The sequence below is a fragment of the Schistocerca serialis genome, chromosome 6 (genome assembly GCF_023864345.2).
Source record: "Schistocerca serialis cubense isolate TAMUIC-IGC-003099 chromosome 6, iqSchSeri2.2, whole genome shotgun sequence".
NCBI lineage: Eukaryota > Metazoa > Arthropoda > Insecta > Orthoptera > Acrididae > Schistocerca > Schistocerca serialis.
Genome location: NC_064643.1, coordinates 468354690 through 468367152, shown reverse-complemented (window position 1 = coordinate 468367152; position 12463 = coordinate 468354690). Strand labels below are relative to the sequence as shown.

The 12463-nt window shown below is 39.4% G+C and overlaps 1 protein-coding gene across 1 annotated transcript in view; it reads left to right on the top strand.

The window, feature by feature from the left end:
- Nucleotides 1-12463, top strand: part of LOC126484923 (C-Maf-inducing protein-like) — a 970852-nt gene that overhangs the window by 900515 nt on the left and 57874 nt on the right. Inside the window, exon 5 of the mRNA XM_050108524.1 lies at nucleotides 4816-4905. Within this exon, the coding sequence (XP_049964481.1) occupies nucleotides 4816-4905 (90 nt within the window). The remainder of the gene's footprint in view (nucleotides 1-4815; nucleotides 4906-12463) is intronic.

The following is a 12463-nucleotide window of genomic DNA, read 5'->3' as shown; positions in this document are numbered from 1 at the left end:
GGTGATGAACCCATGTTTCATCGCCTGTGACAGTGTTCGATAAAATATTGTCACTATCAGCGTCGTAAAGCGCAAGAAATTCCGCCCAGAGGGTCTTTCCTTGCACTTTATGTTCATCTGTTAGGCGGCGAAAAATCCAGTCGGAATACCCATTTGAGTACCCCTACTGGTGCAAGAGTGTGTGAGAACTATTGTCGCATCCCGGCACAGCCTCACTATACTAGAATGAAGTCAGTGCGGACTGCGTAGCGCAATCGGGACGTTAACGTCAATGGGTTGGTTATAAATTGCTGTCAACCTTTATATCGGAGATGAGAGGGAGAGAATCTCCTTGGTTTGAAGCAAATAACTTTCCTGAAAATAGGTTACAGAATTGCAATAGGCAGAAAAGATTGGTTAGTTTCCATCAAGTTTATTCTCACATATACTTATGTGAGGTGTTGGACCATAAACCCCTTTGTAAGATTCAGTCTATTTATTCGGACTTGCTACTTCAAAGCTAATTGCCGATACATATTAGAAACAAGTACAAAGCAATCACTTGTTCTTGGTTAGCACTGAAATCTCTCTAAGTAATTAAGACAAAGACTGACAGTCTCTGTTCAACACTATTCCAATGAAACTCTAAAAATCCTACTTGACCTGCAGTTCCTGAGTGTCCACCAGAGTCTATCACCGTCTTCTTGTAGTTGAAGTCTTTATCAGCTGTATCGGCTGCTATGGGCCTACTCGGCCCCGCTGGCGTCTCGCTGCGGAATCTCCAAACTGCCGACACTGGCTCTGAATCTGCATCTGAATCTCTGCTTCTAGCTATTCCGCTGCCTAGCCTTTTATTTCGTTTCTCATGTACTTGGGTGCACACGAGTTAATTTGTTTCACACCACCCTTTCATTTCTAAGTGATCGGATTGCACAAGACTGCCTATGGTTCCACACGACACTCTCGTTTGTAAATGGTCGGCTTGCGCATGAATGCCTTCGGTTCCACACGACACTTTCGTTTCTAGCTGCACACAACTTAATTTGGTTCCACACGAGTCTTTTCCGCACGTGACTGACACTCTCTCTTGCTGTATTATCGCCGTGGTGTTTGCGTCTCCCTTTGCTCAAGTTTGATTCATGCTGCTTCCTCTGGCAGGAAGTCAAACACTAAGTTATTTGATCAACAAGCCATACTTGGCAGCCTCCGCCGCTTATCTTGTCCCTACGTCCTGGTGGACTATTTCTTAATGTCGGCTGGCTCTTTACCTATGGAGCCTGGACTCTTATTATGGTCACAAAAGCAAGGATAAAAATTAAAATTTTCTCCAGTCACAACACTACCATCAGAGACGTCCAGTTGAGCAGCGAGATGTTTGATAGTGACAAGTCGAGTACGTCGCTCCAACACTGCAGAAGTCACAGATGTTTGCGGCTCGCCAGCACATGCAAGATCGCATAGTTTTGTGCGAGCTTGTTATAATGACGACAGGCATCTTACCCAACGACTCACCGTGCTTTTGTTCATCGCCAGGTCTCTGTAGACATTGTCCAAGTGCCTATGAATATCTGCAATGCTCTGGTTTTCTACCAAAGAAGAAACTCAATGACAGCTCTGTGCTTGGAACGGCACCAACGCTACAGACGCCGTTTTGAAGGTTACGTATATCGCCGCCACCTATCGGAACTTCAGGAAACTATAAGGGCTGAAGCGAGAATATTCCTCGATGCCCCGCAACAAATTCCGCATTTTTTTTTTCAGACGAAATTGGCCGAGAAAAAAAGTGTTGTATTACTTAATGAACGCCCCTCGTAAAATTCCTAGACAAGAAATTTAAAAAAATTGATGTTTGTTGATAACGTATAATTGGGCAACGGTCTTGCCGCAGTGGATACACCGGTTCCCGTGAGATCACCGAAGTTAAGCGGTGTCGGACGTGGTCGACACTTGGATGGGTGACCATCCAGGCCGCCATGTGCTACTGCCATTTTTCGGGGTGCACTCAGCCTCGTGATGCCAATTGAGGAGCTACTCGACCGAAAAGTAGCGGCTCCGGTCAAAAATGCCATCATAACGACTGGAAGAGCGGTGTGCTGACCCCACGCCCCTCGTATCCACATCATCCCCTGAGGATGACACAGCGGTCGGATGGTCCCGGTAGGCCACTCGTAGCCTGAAGACGGAGTGATAACGTATAATTATGGCAGAGATGGAAAAGAATTTGCAAGGTCAGTTGACTAGAACTGACACTGTTTTGAAAAGAGGTTATGAGATTAATATCACTAAAAGTAACAGAAAGGTGATGGAGTGTAGCGATTGAAATCTGGTAATGCTGGGGGAATTACATTCGAAAAAGAGACATTAAAGCTAGTAGATGACTTTTGTAATTTGGGTAGCAAAATAATGGACTACAGCAGAAATAGAGAAGATATAAAATGCTGACTAGTAATAGCAAGGAAAGCTTTTTTTCGAAAAGAGAAATATGTTAAAATACAAATTCAAGTGTTAGGAAGTCTTTTTCTGAAATTATTCGTTTGAATTGTAGTCTTATACGAAAGCAAAACATGGTCGATAAACAGTACAGACGTAAAAGAATATAGAACTTTTTTAAAAAAAATATGGTGTTAATGGATAATGCTGAAGATACGATGAATAGATGGAATAACCAGTGAAGAGGAGCTGATTCGATTAAGGGAACACAGAAATTTTTGCACCACTTGGCTAGAAGAAGGGATTTGTTGATAGAGCACATCATGAAGCGTCATTGATTTGTGGATTTGGTAATACACGGTAGTGTGAATGATAAAAATTGCAGAGACACGCCAAGACTCGACTGCAAGAAGAGGGTCCAAGTAGATATTGCAGCAGTTGTTATGCGGAGACGGATAACGTTGCACAGAACAAACTAGTGTGGGGAGTTCCCTTAAACCAGTCTTTTGACTGGGGTCTTACAACAAGAGTATGCCTTCTACTTCCATGGTCGTCCATCCCAACACGAACATTTCGCTACACGTCAAAGTTAACCTTCCGATACAGATAGACACGGAATGCTCTACTCTAAAGAAAGAGGACGAACAGTACCTAGGATTGACAGCTATCCTGTATTTCCCAAGAAATCCCATATTTCGGCTACTGTTTTTTTTATCAGATACCTTGTTCCTTTTTATGTCGAATTAATCCCATATTTTTATAACTTTTGCAGTTGAAGTTAAAATAATTTATTTCGCCCGATACGCAACGGCTTTCCCTACAACCTCTGGTATTGTGGTGAACAAGTGAAACTGCAACAGCTTTTCCGTTAAGAGTCTGTTCTGCAGGCCGGCGGCCCGGAAACCGGAAGAAGGACCGTATTACGCTAAGCTAGAGGGCGTGAGCATTATTCTGGCCAGATTCAGAGTTTGTTATTTCTTGTTTTAATATGACTAGCGATGAAAATGGGGTGGAATCACCTCCAAGTAAATCAAAAACATTTGTATTTACCGTTCATGTTGGGAAGAAACACACACAGTAACTGGATTCGTCCTGTGTAAGCTAATTATTTAAAAGCCTTCTGTTCTTTCTGCAAACGGGAATGTAGTGTGGCACATGGAGACAATCCCGACTGTTCTCAGCATGCAAAAATTGCAGGTGGGCCGTCATTTAACTTTTTAAACAACTATTTTATTTTGGTTGGTGCAATTTAAAATTATGTAAATATGAAATAAATATTTTACCATCATTTGGTTATACAAAAAAAAGGAGAAGGACGTAAAGGAGCCTTCCAAGATTTGCATTGAAGAGAGTTAACTTTGGATTTTTATTTAGACTTTTTTGCCTTGTTGTTGCAGTTGTGTTACGTTGTTCTAAGTTTTAGAGTTCTCTCATCTTAGTATCATGGAAACTTTCGAGGCAGCCAAGACTCTGATTAGTAAAACAGCAAAGAATAAGTGACAGATATTTTGGTAGTGTCACAAATAAAGTTTTTAATGTGTTATCTTGTTTCAGAACCAGAAAACGTATTAAGGATAATCTTTTGGAACTTTTCGTGTCATTGGAAACATTTAGTTACGAAATTAAAATTTGAAGATCAAATGCCAATGCCAGTAGGAACTTGGATGCCTCTTGTCTAAGGTCCAAACTAAAATTTTAGCGTCTTCAAGAAGTAATGGTCTGAGTTCAGACAGATGATGTAGGCGATTGTTTTTATAGTGGGTTTTGTAATGCAAAGGATATTTTGAAGCAAGGTATAGGCATGGAAGGCAATGCAAGCAGAAGGCGTCTTAATGTTTTCTGTACGTTGAGAGCCAAAAATGTTCAGGTCTCCAATTCGGTAAAAGTAGCTGGTTTTGTAGTAAGCATTCCTGGTTCAAATGCCAACGCAGAAAGAATTTTTTTACATAATGCCAAGAAATGCGCAACAAATGTACAACTGAGTTAATAAAAGCAGATCTGCAAGGAACGGTGAATTTTAATTTTAATTGTAGAGAATTCTTTATACATGTAAAATCTAATGAATCTTTGCAAAAAGAAGTCAAGTCTGAAATAAATCCATGCACTAATGTAAAATAGGACAAGTATACACATTTTAAATATATTCCTACTCTTCTCTGTAGAAAACACTAGTTGAAATATTTATTTTGTAGGCTTGTTCCTTGATCAGTTATTTTTTCTGTAACAAGTTGGTAACGCTACCCTTACTCCAGTGCTTCACAATGTTCCGAGCGTAACCACAGGTATGGGTTCAAACGTTCAGCGTCTGTCGCATGATTGGGCACATAGTTGTGGGCATTTAATCTTGGTTACCAGGAAATAAATAGCAAGTAAAGAGAGTGAGCGTAGCATTTGGTGTTGTTGCAGGCCCTGGTGGACTTCACGATCAACACTCCGCTACAGGACGAATGTGTCACCGGCGTGCCTATCGAAATCGCGTCCCGCCTCATCGAACAGGTAAGTCCAGCCCAGCACCATAGCAGTCCTCCTAGCTTCTCCGAAATAAGCCAGGGCAATTAGGGACCTACGTAGATTTACGTGGTCCGTTGTAACTTGTTACTACTGTGCACGTACCATCGCATACATGTGAAGCACATGTTTGTCGATAACTTTATAAACGTTAGAAAAGTTCAGCAAGCACAGTAATTCTAAGACAGCTACCAAAATGCAGAATTTACGTATTACAGTGTGTGACAAACCAGTAGAACACTCGACATTCGTTACAAAGAGCATATCAGCAATTTGGGACAAGCCACTCAACGTTTGCAAAGCATTTAAGCGAAATAATTATGGGCCAACTATAAATGAGAGAGAGAGAGAGAGAGAGACGAAAATGATTAGCGTAAATAACGAAGTCCGCCTTCTAACTTTACAAGGAAACTGTCATATACAATACATACAAAACAAATGCAGTAAAGAAACGACTGTTAAATGACCTCGTGAATATCACAGGTCACTATTTAGAGTAATTGATAACGCAGTACACAAACACTCCAATGGGCAGTCATAAGTCATATTACTCTCCTTAACCTCTCACCCAAAAAGATCCAGTCAGCCATTTATCTCTTACTACCCATTTGCCATCAAAATGTACATTATACGCCCCATGACCATATCTGAAATTTTAATCCACGACCACTCACCTCTGTTCTGTGAACAGAGAAACACAAAAATAAAACTCTCGCACGCACGCATGCACACACACTCAGAGAGATAGAAAAACTTTAAACACACAAATATGTGACATACCAAATACCAAGAATAACGCATTAACATGTTTTTACTCTTAGAATGACAGTTGTCTACCATGGATAAATAATATACATCATAGTACTCGTATATACAAAGAATTTAGTGAAAAACAGAAAATTTTATTAAACATTTTAATAATACACAGGGAAACGGAAAATGTGTGACTTTTAACATGTCACCACATGAGTAAGCGACAACAGTATAGTTGTCAAGGAATGTGATACTTAACTGTGGTCTTGCATATTACGTAAAAATTTATAGGCGTATTGTTTTGAATTTGAAATCAATATCTGTAAAACAGTTGCAACATGCAAAAAGGCATTTTAACTCATACAAATTATATAGTTGCTGGCGAAAATGGCCACTCCAAGACACTTGATTATCTATCTGATTTACCTGTACTCCTGTAGTTCTGGTTGAAATACCTTCATCTCGGTCCCAGTGTTGAAAACCAAGGTTCCAACTGCATACATTTTCTATTGAACACTTATTCACTTTATCGTACATCGTTTGCACAAAATTCATTACATAATCATCTATAAGTAGGATTTCATAAATTCAGTTCAAACTATTTTTTGTTTACTTCGCTTCATGAGCTCTCACAGTTACGAATCTCCCGTTACGTCGTCATAACATCGACACCCTCTAGCGACTTATACGATAGGCTGCATCTCGACAATGTTCAGTATACTACCCGGCACACTTATTTACGAGTATGTTACATCATTTAGCACATTATTTCGGTTCATCTCTATCACTACGACGTCCAGCCACATTTAAGTGACAGGAAATCACGATAAAGAGGCTAACGACATACAGACTTGGAGCTAGGTAAAATGGATCTACTAATGAAGTTTTTTCATGCAAAATTCAAAGCCCAATTAAGTAGCTGGAGTCTCCTATCTGAAAACGTTGCCCCAAGTCACCATTTTTATCACTGCCGGCTGAAAAACTTGCAATATGATGCTGTAATTGTGTTTAGTGATGGAGATGTAGGGAGAGGGATACTGTTGCAGCTTTTGGGCTTTTAGTGCTGATGCACTCACTGCACCTGTTATTGAGGAAATTTACCACCATCGTGTGCCTAGAGTTGAAATGTCTATTCAGGACCCACCAAAGAAACAGGCGAAAGGAGATAAGTTACGGGACAAGTCTTGACGACAAATAAAATGCTGAATACAGTCTTGGAGCATTCTGAGAAGGTGTAAGTGAATAAAATATAAGTTTAATCATTAAATTCATTTTGCTGGAAACTACATTTTGTGACAACTATGTATCTTTTTCTCATGACATCTGTGATATAATACCTTGATATTTGGCCCATAAATTTCTCACAGTACAACAAAAAAATACACAGAGCTAAATTTCAGATGTTTTGTTTAACCTTTATGGATTCCTACCAAAAAGACGTAAAATATTACAAAATCTTTTTATCAAATGTTTCCAAAATTTGTTACGTTCAACTATTTATATGGATATAGATATAACATAGGTCAACTTTGTCAGTGACTGATTTAATAGGTTATGAGGAGAAAGAATGTTAATGAAAATTAATTAAAGTTGATAATTCTGTAATGATTTCTAAATTTGAATAAATATTTTGAAAACTTGATTTAAAGTTGCAGCATACTATTACTAACCACCACATAACATTTTATTTTCTCATCTTTAATATCTTGGGCGCACTGTTACGTAATATGAGAGTATGAGTCTTACGCATGTTCTTCTTTAAGAAGCGATACAAATTTCTGAACGGTAACTCTATCGTCAAAGTGCAGAGATTCTCCATCGTGCATGGTGAAACAGTCGCACTGGGATTCTTATGCAGTGCTCATGATGAAATTGTTCTACCCCTTTTAGCTTTCAAACATACATCATCACAACTAATTGATGCTTTGAAAATTTGGTCTCATGAACATTGTATCTAAGTTTGTTGTGAGGACATGAACATCCTAAAAATCAATCAGTATAGTGCAGATCAATCATAGTTTCGCTCTGAAATACGTAAAACTACAATTTAAAAATAAATAAATAAATGAAATAATTAAATTTAAAGGAATTTTTATTAATAAGAGGTATATACTCGACTGCCTATATTTGCAAATAATAGCCTGTATGGTTTCGTAGAAAAAGTTAATATTGAACTTTAAATTTTAATCAGCAATTGTATTAAACTTCTTGTATGACCATTTATAAAAATGGAGTTTTAGCCAGCTTAAGGGTAATTGTGACCACTGAACAATGGGGGTGTTCGAAGTTGTGGCTGCAAAGTTCTGCTGAACAACAAAGGTGTTACATTTTCCTTGTCATAGTTGGGCCATGTAAAAAGCAATGTTTCAGAATGTACCATTATTGATATTGCACTCAGCAAATATCTTAAGCGGTTAGAAAAATGCTTGAGATCCAGGATCAGCGTTCCAAAAGACTTGGAGGTGCGCGCAGAATCTCAGTCGAGTGAACGAGTGTTCCCTATGACCCAGCTGCTCCTATACACGTTGTCGTCCTTGCGCCGCAGTGTCATTATGCTGGCCATAGTTGAGACTACACAGAGGCGCCGACGCGACTTGAATAGCGGCACAGATTGCGTTATCCGCCTGAGGGAGCTTCAATCGTGCGATAAACGCTATACAGTTAACGTGTGCATTGACGGCACAATTTGCCAATTCAAGCGCTTCCGTAGCGCCTGCTGCGCGAGTGTACCGCAAGACAGCAGCAGCACAGCGGTTACGCTGCCCTACGCCGTCGTCATGTATCGCTCGACTGTAAGGGTTACTGCCAACACAGCGTGAAACGTAACGGCTGAACTCAGCTATCCGTGCAAGGTTGTTGTAGTACTGTCAGTGTAGTCAGACATTACACACTGTACACTGAAGAGCCAAAGAAAGTGGTACACCTGCCTAATATCGAGTAGGGCCGCCGCGAGCACGCAGAATTGCCGCAACATAACGTGACATGGACTAGACTAATGTCTGAAGTAGTGACGGAGGGAACTTGCACCATGAATTCTGCAGGGCTGTCCATAAGTCCGCAAGAGTACAAGTGGGTAACTATTTCTTCTGACAGCACGCTGCAAGGCATCCCAGATATGCTCAACGATGTTCATGTCTGGGGAGTTTTGTGGCCATCGGAAGTGTCTAAGCTCAGAAGAATGTTCCTGGAACCACTCTGTAGCAATTCTGGACGTGTGGGGTGTCGCATTTTCCTACTGGAATCGCCCAAGTCCGTCGGAAATCACAATGGAGGTGAATGTATGCAGAATGCTTACGTACGTGCAACCTGACAGAGTCGCATCTAGACGTATCAGGAGTCCCATATCACTCCAACTGCACACGACGCACATCATTAGAGAGCCTTCACCACCTAGAACAGTCCCCTGCTGAAATGCAGCTCCATGGATTCATGAGGTTGTCTCCATACCCGTACACGTCCATCCTCTCGATACAATTTGAAACAACACTCGTCGGACCAGGCAGCATGTTTGCAGTCATCAACAGGCCAATGTCGGTGTTGACGAGCCCCTGAATTACAGTACGTGAAAGACGAAGTTAAATAAGAAACCGGATAAGTGCGAGTACAAATCGCACTTTAAGCGTTCTGTACGATCTAAATTACGTATGTAGATAATACTAATCATTTCATATGGCTCAATGACTTTGTGCATGTTTTTCTATTGGAGGCTGCTTTGGCGACTTGCGTATTCCTAGCCAACCTCATGTATCTGACATGGAAAGGGGACCTACATTTTAACGCAGGATTCGAACCACGTGTTGTTTAGAGCGACTCATCACACCGTAGAGAACTGACAGCTACGTTTTGCACCACCAAGGGAATGAAGACCTTAAAATTTGACATAAATTACATCTTGATACCTGTCCATGAGAAAAAGGGATCTGCGCAGACGGCCGTATATTTTGACTGCACTGATTTAGAAGCTTTCATTTCTTACACCGCCATGTCAATTTGAACTTCATAGCACACCCGTTCCTGAGAAAAAGATGTCTTAAAGGGCAGGTGAACAGGGCAATAAACGACAAAAAAAGTATTTTTATGTGATATAATTACAAATTAACAATTTTCCAATTTTTGTTCTTTACTTTCACTGTAAAATCTTCCTTTGTGCCAAATTTAATGATTATAGGTCTACGCGAAGTACGATATGGGTTTTGATGAGTGACTTTCCATGTATCAAAATATTTGACACATAAGGCCTTATCTTTTGATCACATAGACTTAGAAGCTTAAATTTTGTCCCACACTAGGGGAGAGTAGTATGTGACATAAATTTCAAGGTGATACTATAAGGGTTCCGTTCTTATCAAGCGAGTTACGGTGCCCTAAAAACGGCTATCACCAGAAAACAATAACGGTTTTATCAGGTGGACCTAAAATGAGGAAATCGACACCATTTGAAAGAGCGCAATTTGATGCTTATTTAGGGGCTGGTGTGTGGTGTTCGGTTTCTCTTTACACACCAACAACCCAGGCAAAGGAAAAAAGCCGGAAATTGTAAGTCTCATAACATATTTTTCTATTCCTATATGTTCTTCACTAATTCGAAGGAGACTGTTAAAACGTCAAATTACAACGCAACTGTATCTACAGATGCACTGACAGACCAGCAACACATGAACAGGACCAAGACGAAAAGTTGGATGGATGAGCGATTGGAAGAATTTTCACACGGTTGTACTGTATAGCTCACTTCGAAATATATGGTATACGGCTATAAATATGTGATACCAAGTGATTCAAAACTGAAAGGCATAAGCTTATGAAACACCAATAAATACTCAGACTGTCAAAATTAGAACACGATAGAACATATATTCACTTGAAATGCACCATCAGAAATTGGGAACTAGACTGCAACCAGAATTACATTAATTAACTGAGCAAACGTTAACAACATAGGAATAGAGTTGCTCATCGCACCGGATATGTAACCGTAAAATGAGGCTGAAGGAATGTGTACCAGCTGGCTCCTAGCTGATTTTGTACAGCACACACTCAAAGAAAAACGCAGTCCACTCTTCGACTTCAAAACGAATTTACAAGTAAACTTCGAAAATTACAAGAGGATAAATAATATAGGTCAACGATGGAAAAACTTTTTGCTAAAAATACCTTATTCTTATGATTTTTAGGGTGAGAAATCCAAATATGATATTTAAAAAACTGTATCATCCACCATTTCTTCGCATTTTACAGTTAAAGTTATTAAATTAAGTTATTTTCTTGAGAATTTAACAGCTTTTATATAGTTAAAATAATTTAAAAAGGAGATATAATGAATTTAGATAACGTTGGTAGCACTGCTGAAAAACATTTCCTGGCAAAAAAAGGTTGATTTTATTTTTGTGTTAACAGGTGGTGTTTTGTTTTACTGTCAACCTAACCTCACTTTCCCTTTTCCTGTACATGTGCTCAGTACAATGTCTTAATAGTTCCTGTAAAAACTCTGCTGGCAGTTTTTGTTATATTTGTGGTGAATTTGTGATTAAAAAACACCAAAGAAACATTACAGACTTTGTGAAAAAGGTTTATCTATCACACTTTGGATCTAAACTTGGTGATCAAGATAAATCTTGGGTGCCACATAAGGTATGTAATGTGTGTGTTGAAGATCTGAGAAAATGGTCCAGAAAATAGAAAAAAGCCTTTAGATTTGCTCTTCCTATGATATGGAGGGAGCCAAGAAATCATTCCGATGATTGCTACTGTTACAGTGTTGATATTACTGGCCATAATTTTAAAAACAAAAAGGTAATAAGCTACCCCAACCTTCCGTCCGCCATCCGACCAGTAAGGCATGGTGTGGATTTGCCGGTTCCTGAACCACCAGATGATTTAAATTCTATCCAACAGAAGTTTTTTCTCATGTACAATCTGCTTTACATAAACCAGATGATGATGAATTCCATTGTAATATAGAAAGTCTAAAGCCCAAATTGTTTACTCAGACCGAGCTTAACGATTTGTTAGGGATCTGGGCTTAACGAAAGAAAAAGCTGAATTGCTTAAAAGAAAAGAACTTATGGGCAGTTTGAACCAGCATATACCTGTATAGAAAGAGAGAGCATCAGTTTCCAAGTTTTTTCAACAAGAAGGTGATTTAGTGTACTGCTCAGACATTCCCAGTCTGATGAATGAGTTTGCTATTGAATATAAAAAGGAAGACTGAAGGCTGTTTATTGATTCATCCAAAACTAGTTTAAAGGCTGTTTTACTAGACAATGGTAACATGTATGCATTGAGCTCATGGCTGGATGACATGTGGCGATCTAAAAGCAACATGCATGCTCTTTGATCAGCAAGGTGGCTTTACCAAATTTCTATGTTTATTGTGTGAATGGGACAGTAGCGCTAGATATCAACACTGGTGCAGAAAGAACAGATCTGTGATGGAGTCTTTAAATCCTGGTGAGAACATTCTAAGCAAAAACCTTGTAGATCCAAAAAACGTACTCCTACCACCTCTACACATAAAGTTAGGCTTAATGAAACAGTTTGTAAAGGCTTTGCCTAAAGATGGACCATGTTTTAAGTATCTCTGCCAAAAGTTTCCACACCTTTCAGAAATTAAACTAAACGAAGGCGTCTTTGTCGGACCTGACAAAAAATTGATGTTTGATGTAAACTTTGAATCCACAATGACCTTCAATGAGAAACAAGCATGGGTGTCATTCAAGCAAGTCGTTACAAAGTTCTTAGGACATGAAAAAGGCCCAGAATATGTTTCTATTATAGCTACAACGTTAAAGAA